A 22,807-nucleotide genomic window follows, 5' to 3' on the forward strand; every position below is an offset into this window, starting at 1 on the left:
GACATGAACTAGCTTTGCGGCATGGTGAGGAAAGTCGCACCCGCGTGCACAGGCTCCTTGCTCATGAAAGGGAACTGAAGCCATGCCTTGTGTTTGTTCCCATTGCTCTTAGGAAACACATATGTTTCACAGTCAGATCTGTGAGACAGAAAGTACAAGATACAACATGGAAATACATGAGCAAGCTGGGCATGGTAGTACACATCTGTAATCCCAGCACTGGGGAAGCTGAGGCAAGAGGGTTAGAAGTTCAAGATTAAAAATAATAATAATAATAATAATAATAAAACCAAAGAGGGGGAAATAAGTGTGGGTAGTCCCTGCCGAGTTCTGTTTGAGAATAACCAGAAATTACCCTCGGGAACCCCTTATTTGCAATGTTTTTCTTTGGTGACTGCAGCTCTCCTAACAGTGAGACATTTGCTCACTTCCCAGATCCCATTGCTCTCCTTGGCATGCTGCAGTTGCCTTCCTTAGAAGGACGAGGTTTCTCAGGGGTTCCGAAGTGAACCCACTGCTCAGGATAGGGTGCCTGGGGTCCAGGAAATATAAGCCCACCCACTTGGTAGCTCAGATGGGCTAGCCTCTGGCGCAAAGTATGGCTTGTGTCCGAGATGCAGAGCCCTGATGGTCGCAGGAACAGTGACAGCTGCTCCCGGGACACCAGGCGGTACGAGTGCCGTGCAGCCCTTGTACCTGTGTGGTCTGGTCAGTGTGAATGAACGTGGACAGTTTCCAGTTGTATGTCTGTCTGAATCACTAGAAAGGGTGTTGGCCAAACTACGTGCGTGTCATTTAAAATCAACGCTCTACTTCAGATACAAACCACGAGCTGAAGTAATTAACATGAACATGGAGATTCATATTCCGCCTATAAGTTATTAATTGATCCTTCCCTTTCAATATTTTATGGACATCAAAATGCATTATTCCATTATCACGGAATAAAAATGGTGAGCCTGTGTGCTTTAGCTCCGTGACCTGGGAGCTGAAACAAGAGAAGGCTATTTTTTATTCAGCGTGTCAGGATGCATACCGATGACTTTATTTGGTGCCGAGCTGAAGCGGCGACCATGTGGGCTTGCTAAGATACGGCCAGGGGTGGGTGGTAGAATGCTAGGTGGTGTTTTCGTCACTCAAAAGAGATTTCTTTAAGCTGCTGCCCTTAGCACCTGATCTCCAAGTGAGCGGAAATGTCACATTTGTAAGACATTGGTTTGTTTTGGTTTTGTCCTCTCCCCTCCACCCCGTGCAGATGCGTGCGTGTATACCCACGTGTGTTGGGGGTGGGGTGTGTATACCTGTGTGCACTTAGAGGTCACAGGTTAGAACACTAAGCATCCCACTTCATCACTTTATTCCATTGGGAGAGGGTCTCGCACTGAACCTGAGTCTGGCAGCCAGCAAACCCCCTGCCGTTCATAGCACTGAGCTTCTTACATGGCTGTTGGAGATTTGAACTCAGGTCTTCATGGTTGCTCAGCAAGAGCTCTTATCCACTGAGACAGCTCCCCAGCCCCACGAAGCCCTTTTACCTTGTTATTTCTGGCAGCTTCGGTTTTAAACCTTATCCTACTTCACTTTATTTAGTGCCCTTTTGGTTTGTCCAGGCAGGGTTTCTTTGTGTTACCTTGGCTGTCCTGGAGCTCTTTGTGATTCAGGCTGACCTCGAACTCACAGAGATCTGCCGATCTGCCTACCTTTACCTCCCGAGTGCCGGGATTAAAGGTGTGCACCATCACCCTGCATTTGGTGCTTTAAAAAAAAATTAATTAACATTTTTACATCATGTCTACCGTTTGCCTTTTTCCTCTCACCCAGTCTGTGCTCCTCTTACTCCTTCTCAAATCAATGGTCTCTTTTGCTTTGATTATTGTTGATACGTATAGGGGAATTCATAACTATATAAATTCAACCTGCTGAGTCCATTTTTGTGGCTTGTGTGTATATGATTTCCTGGCTGAGCAATTCGTGTTGGGCTTATCTCTGGGAGAAGCTAATTCTCATCTCAGTTGTCAACAGTTGGCTGCGTTCTTTGTCTACTGGTGAGACCCCTGAGGTCTCCCTTGCCACATGCGTGTTTCTGTTGATGTTGTCGTTGTTCAGGTCTGGCTTGGGCAGCCCTTTTGAGGAGATACGGTCTTACAGCAAATGACTTAATCTGGCTCTGACAATCTTTCTACCTGCTTGCTCTTCTGTGATGCTTCCTGAACCTTCTGTGCAGGCTGGAGTTGTATTGTAGGTTTACCGGTTGGGGCTGGAAGATTGCTCCCTTAAGTAATTCATTAATCCATAATACATTCATCTCTGTGTTGTGACCAGTTGTTTTCTGATGTTCTCCTTTTGCTGTAAAGAGGACCTTCTTTGATGAGGGCTAAGAACTACACTCACCTGTGTAGTTTTAAGAGCCGGGTAGTGGTGGCGCACACCTTTAATCCCAGCACTTAGGAAGCTGAAACAGATGGATTTCTGTGAGTTTGAGGCCAGTCTGAATTACAAAGACAAACAGCTAATGCAATTACATGCAATTACAGCTAAGGCTTCACAGACAAACCCTGTGTCGGAAAAACAAAACAAAAACAAAGAATAAGCTTTAGAGTAGAGTTAGGAACTTGCTAAAGTGGAGGTAGTGGGAGGTAGTGAGTTCTTTGAGATCCATGACGTCACTAGGCCTGGATGGATGGTTAGGCCGAGGCTTCTACCTTCTTCTTCATGTAGAATGAGTTTTGTTTTTCTCCTTTGCTTGTTGAGATCTTTCTTGTTTTTCCTTCAAGGCACTGTTCAACTTGTTTTGTTTTTCCACACTAGGGATCAACCCCAGAGCCTTGTGCACGCTAGGCAAGAGCTCCCCCGACCAAACTACACCCTTAAACGTCCCCTTTAATGTCTTGCCAGCTTTTGCAGATCTCCAAGCTTTCCATGTAGCCTGCCACCTCCTGACTTCTTCTTGTTTACGCAGAGCCTTGATTGCACACTGTCTCCCGTCGCATTTGTTTACTGCGCCATCGTCTGCACTCCATCAGGAATGCTCGCCCAGAAAGTCCCCAGAACTTGTGTGCGATGCCTTGACATTGTGGAAGTTCTTGCCGTGGATGGTTCTTTGCTTCTTCAGCACAGGCTCGGGCAAGGCCTGCTGTGTGTAAGCCATTCTGCTAGACACTAGGCGTATCAGGGTGAGGGAATAAACAGCTTCATCCCTGTGTACATGGTCGAGGGAATGCCAGTGCTGATAAACGCGTAAACACGGCCTCTTTTATCGTTTTATTTGTTTCTATAAAAAGCTGTGTTTTTCCCCAAAGCGGCTTACGTAAATCCCAAGTTCAGGTAAAGCTCACTAGACTGCGCTTGCCCCCAAGGTTTGTACTTCTCTTCACAACCAAGCAGAAAAAGAATAGGAAGCTCCTTCACTGAAGGCGTAGAGTACATAGATTACCACAGTCGAATGTGCAGATTACCCACGGTGGAGGGAGAAACACACATGGGGCAATTTTCACACGACCCCTAAGCAACAAGTTAACCGAGATATTTATATTTACTTGCAAAATGCCACAGTAGAAGCCCCTCAGAACCTTGGCGGAGCTTCCTGCTCAGTGGGTTGGAGTACCTGCTGAGAGCCATGCAGCTGGGACAGCGAGAACCATAGGAGGCCACGCTGCCCATTGCTCAACCCTTCTGTTTTTCCACCCACTGTGGGCTCTGTGGGAGTCCTGCTTAGTAGAGCTTACAAAGGCAGCCTGGGCCCTGGCTCCATAGTCCCAATGCTCTTTCCAGTAAACACTAACAAAGAGAGATGAGTCATTGGCAAAATGATGCTCTCCCTTGTGTCCACAAGAGGTTGGAGTGGTCCTGGGAGAGGCCACATCTGAAGCCTGGCTGGAGTGGAGAGATGCTCAGGAGCTGGGTTGTCTGATTCAGGACCAGGGCTCCTGTCGACTGATTTTCTCTGGTCCTTCTGCTTCCTCAGCAGATTCTTTCCTGCTAGAAAGATCTTCTAGTATCTCGTTAAATTTCCGTTTATTTTGGAGTGGTGGTGTGTGCTATGTCACATATGTGGAGGACAGAGAACAGTTTTCAAGAGTCCGTTCTCTCTTTCTACTACTTGTTGGCAAGTACCTTTACCTGCTGAGCTTGTCACTGGCCCCTTGCTGTTGCTGACCATCAGAGGAGATTGCAGTAGCTTCAGCAGTGACAGGAACAAGTGTTTCCTTGCTTGATGATGTGCCATGCAGACAGCGAGATCAAAGGTTCGTGTACCAAATCCCCTGTCACAATTACCCTGCCATCTGAGCGTTCCTGTCAGTAGAATTTTTAGTCAGCTCTGTTCCACCTGCTACTTGTTAAATAACCACTCAGAGACTTATTACTAATTATAAGTGCTTGGCCGATAGCTCAGGCTTATTAGTAACTAGCTCTTCAACTTGAATTAGCCCATTTATATTAATCTACATTCTGCCAAATGGCATTAGTTCTCTTTCATCTTACTTCCTGTCTCCTCTCCCTGTCTGGCTGGTGACTTTTCTGACTCCGCTCTGACTTCTCAATGTTCTTAGTCTCCTTCTCCTGCCTAACCTTATCCCATCCAGCTATTGGCCAGTCAGCTTCTTTATTAAACTAATCACAGTGACATATATTTACACAATGTAAAGGAATATCCCACACTTTCCTGTACCTTCTGTAACTCCTGTAGCACCAGGAGTTTGTGCTTAGATGACAGGAAATTTATAGTCATTTGTTCACTGGTCTATGGGGGTAACTCCACTCCAAAGGCTGGAGTAACCTTTGGGTAAATAGATGTTTCTTGTGATTGCTAACATTGTCCCCTTGCCAAGATCTAGAATCGCCTAGGAGACAAACCCCCGGGCATGTCTGTGAGGGAGTTTCTAGACTGGACAAACTGTGGTGAGAAGACTTACTCTAAATGTGGGTGACACCGTCCCATGGACTGGCATCCCAGACTGGGTAATAAGGAGGAAGTAAGCTGGCTGCTGTCATTTGGCGCCCCATGTTTCCTGGCAGCAGATGCGAGGTGACCAGCTGCCTCACATTCCGTCACTGTCCGTTCCTGCAATGGGGGAATGTGTGCCCGTAGACTGCAAGCCAATGGACCCTCCCTGAAGTCGCTTCATCCTAGACCCTTGGTCACAATAATAAAAGTACCTGCTCCAGCCCTTGACCTCAAAGACGTCACCACCCAACTTTATTCTTCAACTGACTGGAGCTCTGAGTTTCGTATGTTAGAAGTTGTGTTGGGCTTCGTGGCCTAGTCCTTTCATCCCAGCTACTCAGGAAGCCGAGGCAGGGAGCTTGCAAGTGCAAGGCTAGCGTGAGTTCAAGGCCAGCTGGAGCAATTTGCTGAAACCCTGTCTCAAAATGAAAAGGGAAAAAAAGTAAAAGGAAGGCTAAGAGAATACAGCTCAATGGTAAAGCACTTGCATCGGGTCAACAAAGCCCTTTGTTCAGTTCCCAATGCTGAAAAGCAACATTGCCCTCGGTTATCTCTAGCCCAGCCTCAACTTCACATTGTGCCATAGCTCGTTCTGCAACATCCCTGCATCTCTTGTATTCGTACCGAGTTCTCCTGGAATGCTCAAGTCTACGCTTAAGGGGCAGCTGTGCAAACAGCAGTTCCTCCTTAGACGCGGGGACAGAAACAATTTCCCTCTGGCTTCTAGCTCTTGATTCACATCCTGCCTTGCTGGGAAGCAATTGGTTATCCCTTTTCAGCAAGGAAGTTCTCATATGATTTCACATATCCCATGGTTTGTTAAAGGCACCTTGTCAGCCAGGAGATTTTAGGATTGGATTTACATTCAGCCGCTTGAATCCATCCGTAGGACCTCCAAATCCATCATTACACTCTGAGGCAGCATGAGCCTAGCCAGCAGACCCTCCAGCCAGGAAAGAGCAGCTGTGGGTGCTCTTGTCCACAATGCAAAGAATGCTGCCTGGTACTACTAAGCCTGTCCCTAAAGGCTTTGTAGGAAAGGAGACCAATGAGATAGCCCTGAGAGCATCGGAGATTTTGATGTTTGAAGAGACCAGGGAAAGAGATTTCATGGCCCATCTCGGAAGCAAGAAGGCAGGGATCACAATGGTTCCAATGACATCGGTTGGTGCAGATACTGAAATTCCTTGGTCAGTGTGTCTATGAGCAGAACGTGCCGTGCTGTGGCGCAGGGCTTTTTCTCACCTGGGTATGTGTTGTGGGAAGTGGGAGCTGTAGTAGGGACTGTTCAAAATAAAGGAGAAGTCAGGGAGCTTCCAGAGATGAGACAGCTAGCCCCTCCCCCACAGCTGAGGCGCCTGCGTGTGGCTTCCTGCCTCTTCGCCTGCACTTGACATTTCACGAGTAGGAATCGGAGATCTTATTTCTGGTTGTTATGCCTGTGGTTGGTTTTTTAGATGAGAGTAGGAGGGAGATGGGGAGGGAGTTACACGCACAGGTGTGTACAAGTGTGTGCAGGTGTGCTCACGCGTGCATGAGCACTTGGAGGCCAGAGTCTCCCGCTGGTGTGTTTCCAGCATTAGTATACCCACAAACCACAGTGGGTGGAAGTCAGGAGGCAGCTGGTGGAAATCAGTTCTCTCCTTCCACTGTGTGGGTCCTAAGGATCAAACTCAGGTTATTTACCTGCTGAGTCATTATGGCAGCCCTCTGCCTTGGGTTTGGAAGCATTCTTTGCCTGAAGCGATTCTTGCCCCCTTGTCTGGGCTGTAAGGTGAGCCCGTTTCCTCCTCCCCAGTGCATCAAAGCCATGGTTATGAGAGTGCGGGATCCGAACTCAGGTCCTCACACTTGTACAGCAAGCGTTTCACCCACAGAGCCGTTTCCCCAGCTCGTGAGTTAGGGTTTTGGTTTTTTTTTAAATCATTTTATTAGTTATTCTCTTGATTACCACTGAGACTACTTTTCATGTGGTTATTGGTTTTTCCCCATTATTAAGTATTCAAAATTCATTTTATAATACTAATCTTTTAGCTTGTAAACTATTCAAATACTTATCTTCTCTCTTATCCTTTGACTTTCAAAGATTTATATTTTTAAATTCAGAAGTTGCTGAGCATAGTGGTGCATACCCATAATCCCAGTGTTCAGGAGGCTAAATCACCCTGTCTCAGAAAAAAACATATTTTTTGTTTTAATTTTATTTATTTTATGTGTATGGTTATTTTGTCTATATGTATGTCTGTGTATCGTATGCTTGCCCGGCACTCTCAGAGGCCAGAAGACGATGCCTTATCCTCTGGGACTAGAGTTACAGGTGGTTTGTGAGCCACCATATGTGTGCTGGGAATGAAACCCAGGTCCTCAGGGAATCATCCCTCCAGCCCCCGGGGAGGGGGGGGGGATGTAAGGATCCATAAATCATTTCTTTTCTGGCTTATTATATGTGGAGTGCCTTGGTGTGGGTATGTAAGTGTATGTGAGTTGAAAGGGTTTCATATAGCCTAGTCTATACTTGAACTCATGTAGCCAAGGCTGGCCTGAGCCACCTGATCCTTCTCCCTATACCTCCCAAATGCTAGGAGCACAGACATGCAGGACCCATGGCCAACTTTAGGCTGTTCTGTTGTTGCCATGTTTATGAAATTTCCCCCTGTGTTGGGAAGACAAATCCTGTGATATTTAGAGCTTTGGTTTTCACGTTGAGGCCTCTGTTCCATATTGAAATTGTTGCAGGGAGGCAGGCTGGTATGAATCTAATTTTAATTCTTTCGAGTCAGAAGTCTGCTGGGTCGCCAACCCTCTCTCTTTCTGTTATGTACTACCTCGTACCTGCAGAGATGCCTATCAGAATCCGTTCTTCTCTTTCATGGACTAATTCCTCTATTCCTGTGTGGATAGCACAAGAAATGGATGAATATGGTTTTATAGTGTTATCGATACTTGATTTGTGCCATGGCTCTTTCTTCCATGTGCATCTTTAGAACTCATTGGCCACATCCTAAAATCCCGGGTGCTCTTGGGATTTTCATTGGAATTGCATTGAACTGATTAAGTCATAAAGAGCTGATGTGTGCACAGCACTGGATCATTCATTCACGTACACAGCCTTTGCCTCTTGTTTGTGGTCCTTTCTGAATCCTTCAGTGAACACTTACACCTGCTGGGCGTGGTGTCTTGTGACTTTCATCCCAGCTCTCGGGAAACAGAGGCAGGCCGAGCTCTGTGAGATGAAGGCCTGGTCTGCAGAACAAGTTACCAACCCAGCAAGGACCACATAGTGGGAACCTGTCTGGGAAGGGGGCAGTTTACGCTTCCTTTGCTAAATGTCCAATATTTAAGTCCCAGACAACAGAACTAGACAATAATACATTCTGCAGTACTGGTTCTGAGCAGTTTGTGGCTCTATCAAGGGTTGGAAAAGTGGCAAGTACTGGGTTTTGTTTTGTCTTGATTGGATAACTCTCCTACCTGTGTTATACACCATATGCCCTTGCCGTGAGTGGTCCATGAGTCACCTGCTCAATGGGTGAGGCCATCCTTCCAGCAGGTTACATCCAGGGTTTCTGTCTAGAGTTTTGTAGACAACGTCACGCACACATTGATTTACTGGTATCTTTCACTTTGCTTTTATTTTGTTGTGGGTGATTCATTGGTTGTTTGTTTGGAGGGAGTCATGGGGAATGTTATTGTAGGGTTTTTGTGCTTGTTGTTTAGGGTTTGGGGGTCTGTGAGATAGCCTCACTATATTGTCCAGGTTGGCCTAAAACTTGCAGTCCCCCCTCAGCCTTCCAGGTGCTGGGATTGAGGGCACATGTCACTTACACCTGGCATCATTTGCCAGTATCTGGTCTTCTCAAAGTGTCTCCCATGCCACTTGATCTCAGAGAGTTATCTAATGTGACAGGAGAGTCCATGTCTGGCTTTCCAGTGAAGCACCCGGTCACGTCGGCACTTAAAATGTCTGCGACACCCGCTTGTTTTTAGTAATGCTTTTAATTACATAAACCATTATTTTTAATGTTGAAATGGATTGAAACTGCTAACTAGGTTGGCAGCCCTTTTGTTGGCTAAATATCCTGACTTCCTGCTAGCTGACTTCTGATGTGAGTGTTTCAGTGCCTTGGTGACTGAAGGATAAAAGATACCTAGTTTGGGGTGCTATGCTTGTTGGGGGTCGGGGGGAGGCGTCAAAATCTAAAATTCCAGCAAGCTTTCCCTTAGTTCCTCAGCCATGTTAAGGCCAATGATTCTGTTGTCATTCCTGTTTCCGCAGCTCCCGATCGTGGAGAAGATAAGAACCATTGCCCAGGCTGTTTATGGAGCCAAGGACATTGAGCTGTCTCCTGAGGCGCAATCCAAAATCGATCGCTATACGCAACAGGTAAACAAGGTTCCTGTACTTTGAGTGGGGGTCTCTGCCTTGCACTCTAAAAACGCACTCCTTGATTTGAGGACAGGTAATTTCTGTCTCGTAATTAAACCCCATCAAGTTGTCTGAGGAGCATCAGAGATTAAAGTAGTAACATAGGTCCTGCTGGCTAGCTACCGCATCATGGTTAGGGCATTCAGGTCCTGTTGGCTAGCTACCGCATCATGGTTAGGGCGTTCAGGTCCTGCTGGCTAGCTACCGCATCATGGTTAGGGCATTCAGGTCCTGTTGGCTAGCTACCGCATCATGGTTAGGGCGTTCAGGTCCTGCTGGCTAGCTACCGCATCATGGTTAGGGCATTCAGGTCCTGTTGGCTAGCTAACGTATCATTGTTAGGGCATTCAGGTCCTGCTGGCTAGCTACTGCATCATGGTTAGGGCATTCAGGTCCTGTTGGCCAGCTAAGACATCATGGTTAGGGCATTTAGGTCCTGTTGGCTAGCTAACGCATCATGGTTAGGGCATTCAGGTCCTGCTGGCTAGCTAACGCATCATGGTTAGGGTATTCAGGTCCTGTTGGCTAGCTAGCTAACGTATCAAGCAAGGTTAGGGCATTCAGGTCCTGTTGGCTAGCTAACGCATCATGGTTAGGGCCTTCAGGTCCTGTTGGCTAGCTAACACATCATGGTTAGGGCATTTAGCCTCTGACTTGGGCATCTTGACTCTGATTAAAACTGTGGCTTTCTGGTTTGCAGTGCTGGGGATGGAACCCAGGGACTGGCTTCTGTGCTTAGTCAGCACTGGGCTCCATCCCTACTGGGGTAAGTCATATGGGTGTCATCCTGTTCACTCAGCCAGAAGTATTGGAAAGTGTTCCTTTGGTAGGTGGCAGGGCGGGGGTCATCAGTATTTGATTTTTTTCCAGCATTTTCTCCTCATTGTGGGGCTCTACTATCTTAAAAATGCTTGCGTCCCGCCAGTGAGGTGAACAGGACGGGCGTTTTTGGTGATATTTTTATGCAGGTGGTTTATTAGCTTAGTTTTAGGACTGTCCTTAGGAATTAAAGATTCCATAGAAGTCAGCATTTCAGACATTTGCTGTCAGGGTCGCTATATTTATTACAAGTAACAGTATTGACTTTTTCCCTCCAACTCCCTTATCCTATTTATAAATACGCTTGGTATTTTGTTAGATACTATCCTATCAATGCCAGGTTGTTTCTGTGGGGTTTGATAAAAATCATTTTTTCCAGTCGGGTGGTGGGGGCACATGCCTTTAATCCTAGCACTCAGCAGGAAGAGGCAGGTGATTTCTGAGTTCGAGGCCAACAGGACTACAAAGAGAAACCCTGTCTCAATAAAATAAATATGTACTTACCTGGCAGGGGAGATACCACGATCACGAACATCGTTTTTCCAGTGCATTTTAGGCATGCTGACCCCTGAATTCCTCCAAATGCAGGAAACCCAACTGCATAATTTTTAGTTGGGGACTGTGTTCACACTCTCCCCTGAAGGTGGAAAAATCCTTTTTCCTTGACGTTTGCAAACGTATTCTCTTGGCTATTTTTTTTTTCCTAATTTTTGACACTGAACTACATTCTTGGCCCCAGCTTTGTGTGTGTGAGAGAGAGTGTATGTTTTACACACATGTGAATGTATGAGTTTGCACAGCTGTGCATAAACCTGTAGAAACCAGAATGCCTGTGCTTTCTTCTGTCGTGTTCTACCTACTGCCTTGACGTAGGCTCTCTCACTGAAAAGCTAACACTTTTGGCTGGGCTACTAGCCAGCAGAGTTTCAGGATGTACCTCACCCCTGTCATGCTGGAGTTACAGGCATGCATAGCCATGTCCTGATTCTCACGTGGATGCTAGGGATTTGAACTCAGGTCCTCACGCTTGCAAGCGTAAATGTTTTTACTCACTGAACCATCTCTCTGGTCCCTGAGCTTTTCTTTATTTATAAAAAGGATTCCCAGACTCAGTGACTGTGCTATGGTCCAGAACATAGCACTCTGTAAACTGGGTTTGGAGTGAAAACCTGTAATCACAGACTGTGGAGGGTAGAAGCAGGAAGTTCAGGATCATTCTTAGCTACATAGTGTGTTAACGATCAGCCCCACTAACAACCTCGGCTCTCCGAAAACCTCACCCCCAATAGACGGTAAAGGATTGCTGGTCCTCGCTCTGCACTCTGATAATCTGTACTTATTCTTTCGCTTCTATACAAACAGCTGAGTGAAGTCATTGTCATCAAGTTTGGGGCAGTTTTCCCGTGAGCTTTCAATGCTAAGAACTTTGATCTATTCTAATATTATTTATTTATATATTTTTCCATTCAAAAATTTCCGCTTCTTCCCCATTGCAAAATATTTCTATGATACAATCTGTTGACAGGATTTTTTTAAAAATTTTTCTACTAGTAAATATTCAGAGGCTATATATAATATCTTATTTCATAGGAATTATTTCAAAACTTAACCATTCCATAAAATCGAAATTCTGCCCACCAATTATGGTGTTTTTTTTTCCTCACCAAGATTCTCATTAGTACGTAAAAGTAGGGGTTTCAAAAACACAGCACCCCCACACACACACACACCCGCAATTGATAATACTCTGAAATGTTCTAGATAGTTTTCGGTTGACTCATAAGTAATTGCACTCTGTCATCCGTCTGTCTACCACGGGAGTATTCCTTAAAAGTGAGTGGCGAGTGTGTGGTTGCAGTTCATCAGTGCGAGGCCTCTGAAGGAACGCTGTGTGCTGCTTCGTCACCCACCCTTCCCACACACTGTCCTTTTTGTGAGCTGCAGCACGTGACTTCCTCCCCTTTCACCTTTGGAATTCTGGGTCAGGCACAGACTTGGGTCCTTAGAAACGGAAGCAGCTTCTGAAGTGACCTCATCTTCGTTCCTATAATGTAATCACAGATCAAGTGGCCATGATTCATAGGCCAGCACAAAGGGCCCTTTGCTTCCCAGCAGCCTCCAAGAAGGACGGAACAATGGGACTAAGAGCCTCATTAGGAGCCGTGTTCTGTATTACCTTTCTCTTTCCTGGATATTAATAGCCCTGGAAAAAGCTTTCTACAACTGTTCCGCTGCTGGGCCTAAAAATAGCCTTGCTTACACACGCGCGTGGGCACACTCACACAGACACACACACACAAGTGTGCAAGTGCCTCCTCTTTAGGAGAACCTCCAGAGTAGACCTCACACCCTAAGAAGTCATGGCCATCAGCACACGAGTTCTTATTCTCAGCTTCTCGCTCGGCAAGTGGCAGCAGCCCCACTGCCCCTGCCCAGTCTGCAGCAGCATGCAGTGGCTGCACAGGGGGAGTGAAATGCAGATGAAGGCCAAGGGACCAGCATTTGTGGCACTGAATGCAGCGCCTTTTCTTTCTTACAGGGTTTTGGAAACTTGCCCATCTGCATGGCAAAGACCCACCTTTCTCTGTCTCACGAGCCTGATAAAAAGGGGGTGCCAAAGGATTTCATTCTGCCAATTAGTGATGTCCGGGCCAGCATTGGCGCTGGGTTCATTTACCCTTTGGTGGGAACGGTGAGTACCAGGCTTCAAAGCCTTTCCTCGTTCCATGTGACTGTCATGTCTTCATCACACTCTGCCAACCCTACCAATGGTACACTGGAGAGGAACTGGCATTATCTGCTATTTTTCTAAGCACTCTTCCTCCCATAACCGGGTGAAAAAACACTTCCATCATTGCAGGCCAGGCTCTTCTACCTTCAAATCGTGTGTTCAGGATCCATAGAGGCATAAAGTGGTTTTCCTTCGGGGACAGAAGTCAATGGGCTGTTTGAGCAGTAGCGTGGCCTAGTGCCAGACTTAAGAAACTTTTTCACGTTGTTTGCATCTCAAGCTTATCATACATATTATGCCTCTGTGGGGAAATTGGGGCTACTGCTCACCCTAGCCAGGACCTCGTGCTGGCATAGAAATGCCCTTGGAGTGGAGGACGTACCAGCTAGTTCTTCATTAAAGGACGTGACCTCGGCACTGAAGACACAATGAAAGTCGTCCCAATGGCACGAAAGAGCATGGTGTCCCTTGCCCAGGTAGTTTAGTGTGACTGGAGATGCCGGTTGAGAGGGCGGGAAGTGGTGAGAGGCTGAGAAGGGTGATGGAGCCAGTACAGGGCCTCGGGGGTCATATGATCTGTAGGGATTTTGCTATCACTTAGTCTGTGCTAGGGCTGCCGCCGCAGGGTGGGGTTTGCTTCCAGTGTGCTTTTTAGGAAACCAGCTGCAGCTCCTTGTGGAGAGAGCTTAAGGGGAAAAGAACCAGGTGCAAAGAGATGAGGTAAGTCAACTGGCGCCAGAGGCGGTTCGAGTCGGCACTGCAGCTGCAGAGACAGATGTGGACTGTGGAAGCAAACCCACGCCATCATGTAAAGATGGCTACCTGCAGCGGGTGATGCCACAAGGGCTGGTTTCCTTGCCCATCTCTTTGCTGTGACGAAAGCAAGTTGTGGGAGGAAGGATGGGGACCATCCTGATTATTTGGGGTCATGGTTTAAGAAGGAGCGCATACAGCTCGTGATGGAGGAAAGACAGCTGGTCACAGATAACTGGCCCTGGACTTTTGAACCTCAAGTCCTGCCTCTAGGGACCCACTTCCCCCAGGGAGGCTTCACCTTCCAGACAGCTCCTTCAGATGGGGACCAAGTGTTCAAACACATGAACCTCTGAGAGGCATTTCACATTCACACCTAAAAGGGAAGCATTTTAGCTGGGTGGCTTTGGGTAGTCACACTATTGTAAGGTAAAGAACAAGGGGGAAGCCAGTGGCGCATGCCTTTAATCCCAGTACTGGGGAGACAGAGGCAGACAGATCTCGAGGGGTTCGAGGCCAGTCTAGTCTGTATAGTGAGTTCCAGATCTACATAGTGAGACCTTGTCTTTGGTGAGAGAGGGAAAAGGAAAGAGAAAAAGAGGAGGAAGGGACAGAGGGAGCACCCAGCCATGGGCACAGAAAGGCAGGAGATTGACAGGGACAGGATTGAGTCTGGTATTGGATCATTGGAAGGGTTGTCAGGATATAGGAAAAAGTCTGCACCCCTCTTAGAAACTTAGCCACAGCCAGGGAGATGGTTCTGTGAGTGAGTCCTCTCACTTTCCTCCCCCTCCACGGCCAGCCTAAGACCTAAGCTGTTCTGGAAAATGGGAATGCACTTTTGCTCCCAGCCTGTTCCCAGGGCCTGGCCCTTTGACTCGTGATGACTTAATAAATGAGTGTGTGACTGGCCCTGGAGCAGGGACAGCTCACAGAGCTTCCTGGAGCAGCCCTCTGTACCGTTATCTGGCCTCCCAGCCTCAGAAGTTCCTCTTGTGACCCCTCTCAGGGACAGAGGGAGTGTCCGCTCACAATTAGGCCTGAGGAGTCGGGAAGGAAGTGGAGCCTGAGCAAAGGGAGTCCTGGAAGGCAGAACACTGTCACTGGGAGGCGGTGAGAAGGCTGCTTTCATTGACAACACAGGAAGCTGCGTGCAAGCTGGGCAAATTCCCCCAAGGAAGCCAGGATCTCCTAATAAGGCTTGAATTTACTTTCTTTGACCCTACTCTGGGCCCTGCCACGGGCTGCTGGAATGCTTCTAACCTTCCTCACCCCTTTGAGAAACACGGTGATAACTTCCTGGTGGGATGACTAAGGGGAAGGAATGGGGACACCGGGGGAACTGGCTCCTGCAGGTGGGAAAATTCTAGCAGAATGAATCAGTGTTGTGCTTAGTCAGTTCTCATCAGAGAGGCCAGAGCGTTTGCCCCCTCCAGGCCTCCCAATCAGAAAGGTTCCCCCTTCTTCAATAGCATTTATTTATTGATTGAGTCACTCACTTAGCCAAAAAGCCACTGCTAAGTCCCTCCAGCCTGCATGCCCATGTACTTCCTGGAGAGGAACCAGACCCCAGACCGCCCCTGTGGGCCTCTGGTAAGCAGACTTTGCTAAAGAAAGCCAGTATGGACAGAGTGCTGTGGGCTTTAGAACAAAGGTCCCCTCTTGATATGTCCTGAAGGGAGGCAGACTCCCTTCATGCCCTTTGCTATCGCACGCTGTGCACGCTGACGTTTAAAAGCAAAGAATCACGCATAAGCCAGTCTAGCCTCGACTAATACTGTGTTCAGTCCGACTGCTGTCAAGAAATCCCATGGAGAAATGCTAGATGACGTTTACTTTATCCCTTCCAGAGTTTAGCTGCTTAAATACCTGCACTTTCCTTTATTTACCTGGCCAGCCCGTGTATTTCTGTGGCGGAACCGTCACAGAACATTCTGTCTGGTCATGGCTTCCATTGGTGTTGATTGACTCAATCAGTTGCTGATGGTCAACGCGTCACTCAGTGTGGAAGTTTCTCTAGTCTGTCTCACACTGCCCCGGCCTTTTCCACAGAAACGCCTTGGCTCGCAGGCACCAGAAGATCTTGCTGTGGTGATGTGGTGGTTTCCGTACGTGTTCGGGTAGCTGCGTATTTCTTCCTATAAAGTAGCTTTCTTTGTTTCTATGTAAGAATGCAACCTGGACGGCAAGATAACTGAAGGGATAAAGATGCTCGATGCCAAGACTGATGACTTGAGTTGTCCTAGGGACCCTTATGGTGGAGAGAGAGAGCCTAGAAGTCGTCCTCGGAGCTCCACTCATGCGTTCGCTCTCACACCCACACACAAAATTAATTAATTAATATAAAAGAATTTAAAGAACACATTCCTGTGTGTTCTTGTGTCTTTGGGATGGTGTCATACATACATACATATTCTTCCCAGTATATTATTGAAAACTGTGAAATAATATAATATTGTCAGCCAGTACACCTCCACCACTCAGTACATCTTTCTCTGAGACATGGAGAGATGGCATAGAAGTTAGGAGCACTGACTGCTCTTGCAGAGGACCCGAGTTCAATTCCCAGCACCCACAAGGCAACTCACAACAGTCTGTAACTCCAGTTCCAGGGGAGCTGATACCTTCACACCAATGCACATACAATAAAGTTAAATGCATTATCAAAAGAAAAGAAGTAACTTGCCAAAGGCATGCGTCTGTGGTCGGGAGGAAGAGAAGATCCCAACCTCACATTTTACAAACTGCTCTTTTCCCCAGAGCTAGTGGTCTCTAGCCAGTAAACCCAAGAGACTGTACAACTTCTCAGAAAATAATCCCATGCCAAAGGGGAAAAAAATAGCCGCGCTCATTGTCCAACCATGGGTACAGTCTCTAGTTTCTAACTTACAAAGCCTGGTTGGCCACCTGGCATGAAAATGTTACTTTGTAAGCCACATGTGTAAAGGAATGTTGGAAGACAAACTCCTTAGAGAAAGGACCAGAAAGTCAACACCAAACCCGTAGTCTGAGGCAGCATATATCACTTTGATAATATGAAAATACAATAAATGGGGAAATGATAAACCATAAGGGCTTAGAACAATATTTAGCTTGGGCTAGACACTTTCAGGAGAGTCGGATCATCCCAGCATGTGGGATCCGTCCCTGTGGCTGTAGCTTGGCTGTTGGGGCTGCGGGGTGTTCTGCAGCTGTCCTGCTGGGTTCGAACCAGGGGAACCAGAAAGAGTGGCCCTATGGAACATGTGCTCTGAGGGTGGTGTCTGGATCTGTCCCATGTTTCTGCAAAAGGGACGTAAGAGGTTTCTCCCTGATAATTAGTCCTGGGCCCCCTCACATTCTGTATCGGGGTGTTAAGGGGTGAAAGGCTCCTTTCTTCTCAAAGAACTTTCCTAAGCAGCGATACATTCTCATAACAGCGTGGAGAGGTATCCAGCCAAGCTTGAATTCTTAGCAGATGTCCATGAAGGCAGCTTTTTCCTATAACTTTTTTTTTTTTTTTGATATCAGCACTGAGGCTCTGAGCAAAAGCTCTGGAAGAATTTGCGCTGTGAGTTCTTTCTTAAGGGTTTAGGGAGGCTTTGCTGAGTGGGGGTTAGTGGGTCTCACTACATGGCCCAGGCTAGCCTTGAGTTCACAATTCTTCAGCCTCAGCCTCCTAAATGCTGGAATTATATGCCTGAGTTACTATGCCTGCACTGAATTCCTTTTTTATTAACCACTGTGGGGCTTAATTTGATGCCATGCAGTCTGGTTTTCAGTGACAGTCTTGACTGGAATCTCAGGCTTAAACAATCTTGCAGTTCATCTAGGGGAGATTAGGTCTCCTCGTGGTATTTCTGTGTTAGGCAGCACCATATAGGGCATTTCTAAGGACCAGAGTAGCTACTGAACTATAAGAAATATAAACACACTGGGGTCTGTCTCCCAGATTCTTAAGGAAGACATACACCGTGTCAGGGACAGCGTGACATTGTAACAATCACATACACTGTGGCAGGGACAGCATGACATTGTAACAATCCGCATGGGTCCTTCCCTCTTTCCCTTCTAGTCCATTCCCTTTGGGCCCGGTGCCTGGCAGAGTAGAAGGTGAACAAAGGATACTGCATGCATGCACACACCTTTTTTTATTTTATTTTTTCCTAGTGGAAAGGGACTAGAAGATTAGCTTCGACTTGCTATGGCTTTTATCTCTGCTGTTAAGTGCCCTGGTTTGGCCACATCGCTACCAGGTGCACCCCTGACATCATTGCCTTAGCTGGTTTCCAGAAAGCAGGAAGCTGCTGGAGCCAGTGGGGGAGTCAGTGACGTCACACCCAGCTGAAGCTGGGTGGAGAGTTACTGGACCTGATACAAGGGGGAGGGAGTGAGAACAGCAAGTTGGGACCCCACCCTTCGGAGGCATTGCCGGTTTGTTCTTTCTCACGTTCCATTGAACTCGCTCTGCTTTCCCTCCTCCCTCTCTTCTAAGTATGGGCTGGATGTGGAACTGCCTGCCGGGTCTGATTCGGGTCAGTGATGTCCTTTTGGCTTGCAGGGTACTTTCCCCCTGGACTTCTGGAGACCTAGATCTAGTGTACATGGGAAGTAGAAAAAGTCAAAATTTCCTGGGTAAATTGGGAGTATGGGGACCTTGGGAGAGGATTGAAGGGGAGGGGAGAGGCAGGGAGGGGAGCAGAGAAAAATGTAGAGCTCAATAAAAATCAATAGAAAAAAAAGAAAATGGAAGAAAAAAAAACTAAGCACTTTCTAACTTCCTCTGGGCACGGAAGGTGAATCTATTCGGACCTTGTCGATTTTATTCGGAGGTATGACTTTATGACTTGTTGACTTGTGGCATTTTCCCAGAGATTTACATCCATTTACACAGTGAGAAAATTAAACACTCCCTAAGCTGGGCTTTAAGGGAGACGCACATACAGTCACCAAATGAAGAGTTCACCCTATGAAACTCCACCAACCTGGGTCATCCATTGGGAGCTAACAGCCACGCGCCTCCTAGAAAACCACCTGCTCCCCTCCTCCCCCATCTCCACATAGATCAGTGGAGAAACCCCCAGCCTCTTTCACAAAAGTCTCTGCAGAACACGGTCCCCACTCCAGTGCCCTGCCTGCTGGCATCTGTGCCTGGAGATCAAAATGAAGGTGCTTCCACTCTGTCTTGATCCCTCTGACCCCTGACCCCTGACTGGGCTCTTGGCAGTTCCCTTCTCTTCCCTACCATACGTGGTTTCCCTTCCCCTCTCTTCCCTATCAACACATCAGAATTTCCTTCTTTCCTCAAACATGGCCCTTGCATCCGCTGCTTCCTCTTGACATGGTGTACTGGCAAGGTGTTTGTCATCGGGCTGTGTCCCCCGCAACACTTGGCAGCACGCCTTCTTCCAGGGAAGTCACACGTGTGTCTGGCCAGAAGCGGAGGGAACCTTCCTGGACTTTCAGCATCATGTGTCCGAGCGGAAGGTGACTGGTATTCTCGGTTTCCAAAAGCGATTGGCTGACAGACAAGAGGAGAAAGCTCTGTGACTCGGGGCGATGGCGTCTTTCTGCTCTTAGAGGTCATCTAGGTCCCGTCATTTGTTTCCTCCAGTCTTCTCCTTCCTAACTGGAAGACAGATTCTACTCTGCATAACTGCGAAGTTCCTCTCTGAAAGCAGGCCTCCATCGGGATGATTGTGGAGTAGATAATGCTGGTGGAAATGGTGCCTGGTGGCATATTCTAACACTCAGGAGGGAAAGACAATAGGATCCGGAGTTCAAGCACCTGGACTGCGTGAGAGAGGGGGGAGGTGGGGAGAAGATTCCTCCCACTGAGTTGCAATGTCATCCTGTGCTGGGTGGAATCCAGGGCCTTATACATGCTCGCCCAGCCTTCTACCACTGAAGTATAATCCCAGACTAGAGTTGACCATCCTTCTGTTGCTTTCTGCGTATGTAGTTCTTAGCCTACAGACGGCACCTCATTGTTTTCTCTGGTGATGGATGCAGTCTGGAGTTGCTCTCCCACCTGCATGTACGGCCTCCTTATTTTCTCTCGCGGGTTGTGGTTTGGAGTACTAGCATAGGAATATTAGCAAAAATACATCCTCGCTCATGAGGACTTCTGAAGGAAAGCCATCAACTCAACTTACACTTCCAGAATTTGTCATAATCTGTGCCCCTCTCTCATACTTCAATAGCCGCAGGCTGTGCCAAGAAGCATATAATCTGAAGCAAGGAGGAAACTTAGGAAAATGGAATAAAATTAAAACCAAAATGCCAGTGTTGCAAAAATAATAGTGGGCCACCCTCAGAGTTTGTTTGAGAGCTTAGCAGGAAGAATGAATGAAATGAGAAACATTTAAGGAAAACATCTTTCTTTAAAACTGGAGTTGCAACGTGCAGCGGGATTTAACTGGTAGCTTCTGGGATTCATGGTAGCTTACAAGCTGAACTGAATATGTGACTAATAAGTTATCCAGATGTGAGTATTAGCTCGAATGGAAAGAGAAGAGCTATCGCCGCCTTCTCTGAATGTCAGTGGAAATGCAGAGCCTTTCATTTGGTCTGGCTCGACTCAGTGGTAGAAAATCAAGGAACAAGTATAAATAGGTCTAGGAAAATAATTTTGTCAGTTTAAATGATCAGTGAAGACATTTTTTTCAGGCTATAGAAGTCATGGAATAAATTCATAACCTCCTCACGAGCTGCTTGTTAGAATTTACGAGGCATCGCATTAAGGATGCTCCCCGGGCCATTTCTAGTAAAGGTACTGGAGTCTGCTAAGGAAGAAATTGAAGCTTGGAAGTTTAAGATGCTGAACCCATCATGAATGTCAGTCTCCAACTGAGATTGGGCACTCCACCCCCAAGAATCAGTTGTGGGGAGAACTCTACCCATGTCTGTTTGTACTTTCCAAGAGTCATCTTTCATTTTCCAGACATTTCTGTTTCTCCCCTAAATGCATAGCCACAGCAGCTCCCAAGCCCTCCCTAGGATGCGGGGGGGGGGGGGGTTGCTGTGAGAGTTTAATTGTTCTCTTCTGAACATTCCATTTCTTCATCAAGTACATGTCATTCACACCTCCAGCTCCACCCAGCTAAATCATGTCACGTGCAGGATTTGGGTGGCTTCTCAGTCTACCAGGTCACCTTACCCTGTTAATGCAAGCCCTGCTCCCTCAAGTAAAATGCATGCTTTCAGGTCTGTACACCTTCCTGCATAGACACCCCATGTAGCGCTGTAACTTGGCTGCCGGCTGAGTATCCAGTTCTCAAAGAAGAAAGGGAAAGGGGGGCTTTAGGAGGATCCTCCTGCCTCGATGAACCCATCAGCACTGCCATCTTGGGCTCAGAAAAGTCTAGAACAGTCTAGCTGTTAGACGTCCAGGCTCAGGGGCTCACACAGCCTTTCTACCTTCTAGCCTTTGGAATCAGTGTCCTGGTGATCCTCACCCAACTAGGTGCTGGCCATAAAGCCAGGACCAAATACATCAACCTTCCTGATAGGCTCCAGATGTGGATTTACGTCATCAAACATCCCAGTGCAGAGGAAGAATCTGTGAAGTATGCTATCCGCCTGTTTCCAGATAGACTCTGCAACCAGTTCAAAACCAAGGGCCGCCGAGTACAACTCAACCCTAGAACTCAGTTTTGACACGGTCTGCCTGTAGGTGGCGTGAGGTGCCGTAGACAGAGGCTCAGTCACACAGGCCGACTACTCATCCTCCTGTAGGACTGACTGACTACAACCGTGCTCCCTACGACCCCTTCTCAGCTTCACATAAGCTGCTGGAGGGCTTCGGAACTGGGGGCCATGCATGACTGCTTTGTTCTGGTTACTGTGAAAGAGATAAATCAGGTGCCCTCTGGAAGGGCCCCACTGCTAGAGCTTCTCTCCCCATAGTTCACCAAAATCAAGGTCTTGTGAGTTTAGTCTAGAGCTTTTGTAGAGATCAGCCCCTACCCCGCCTTTCCTGGAGATAGATGGGTGGATGAGGCTGAAGGTTCCCATCTTGTTCCCTTCCTTTCTAGTTCTGGGGACCAAACCCCATACCTCATATGGACAACTGAGCTCCACCCTGGCCTTACAGTCCTCTCGTTTTCTAAGTGTTACCCAAGCGGGCTCACATCTGCCCGCCATTTAGAACAATTGTAGGTAAAGAGAAAGCTGGAGGAGATGGGAGCCCTTAGACTCCAATCTGCCTCCTCTGGGATAGGGTTTAGAAGTATTTGTGTCATTAAGAGTCAGAGTGTGGCCAGACAGTGGTGGTGCATGCCTTTAATCCTAGCATTTGAGAAGCAGAGGCAGGTGATCCCTGAGTTCAAGGCCAGCCTGGTCTACATCTGTGATGTGGGATTCCCCTCCGTATGCTGTGAATACCATTGGTTAATAAAGATACTGGCTTGGCCTGATAGGGTAGAGTAGAGCTAGGCAGGGGAAACTAAACTGAATGCTGGGAGAAAAAAGGGCATAGTCATGAGAAGCCATATAGCCCCTCGGGATACAGATGCTGGAACTTCACCCAGTAAGCCACAGCCACATGGCGATACACAGATTAATAGAAATGGGTTAAATTAAGATATAAGAGTTAGCCAATAAGAAGATAGAGCTAATAGGCCAAGCAGCGATTTAATTAATACAGATTTTGTGTGGTTATTTCGGGGCTCAGCAGCTGGGAATGAACAGCCCTTCTTACAACACATCTGTAAATACAACTCCATTTCATAGACGTAACTTAAGTGTCTGTTTGGTAGAGGGATACTATACATGAGGTTCCTGGAACCAGTCCCCTGCAGATACCATGAGATGCCTGTGATTCCGACTGTACCACACCCGTTAAAATAGAACTCTGAGATTATAGCTTTTTGTATGTATTTTGGGGCAATGTATTGCGTTTGTCATTTCGGACGTTTTCACTGCTGTCATAGTCTTCTGTGTGTAGTATGTGTGTGCACATGTGTATGGTGTATGTGTGTGTGTGTGTGCGCGCGCGCACGGTATGTATGCACATGATTGTGCAGGTACACATGTTTTGACCAGAGCAGCACACCGGGGGTCTCTCTCTTCTCTCTATCTATCTCTATTTCTCTGCCTCTCCCCACCCCCCAGACCGGTCCTCTCGCTGGCTGGGAAACTGATCCTGGTAAGT

At 47.3% G+C, this 22,807-nt stretch overlaps 1 protein-coding gene and 1 pseudogene across 1 annotated transcript in view; both read left to right on the forward strand.

Moving 5' to 3' along the window:
- Positions 1–22,807, forward strand: part of Mthfd1l (methylenetetrahydrofolate dehydrogenase (NADP+ dependent) 1 like) — a 177,062-nt gene that overhangs the window by 117,086 nt on the left and 37,169 nt on the right. The window contains exons 25-26 of the mRNA XM_050135766.1: positions 9,222–9,329; positions 12,730–12,882. Coding sequence (XP_049991723.1) covers positions 9,222–9,329; positions 12,730–12,882 — 261 coding nt within the window. The remainder of the gene's footprint in view (positions 1–9,221; positions 9,330–12,729; positions 12,883–22,807) is intronic.
- Positions 10,687–10,830, forward strand: LOC126497853 (uncharacterized; annotated as a pseudogene).

Source organism: Alexandromys fortis, unplaced genomic scaffold (assembly GCF_014885135.2).
Source record: "Alexandromys fortis isolate MF-2015 unplaced genomic scaffold, M_Fortis_MF-2015_v1.1 scaffold_23, whole genome shotgun sequence".
Classification (NCBI taxonomy): Eukaryota; Metazoa; Chordata; class Mammalia; order Rodentia; family Cricetidae; genus Alexandromys; species Alexandromys fortis.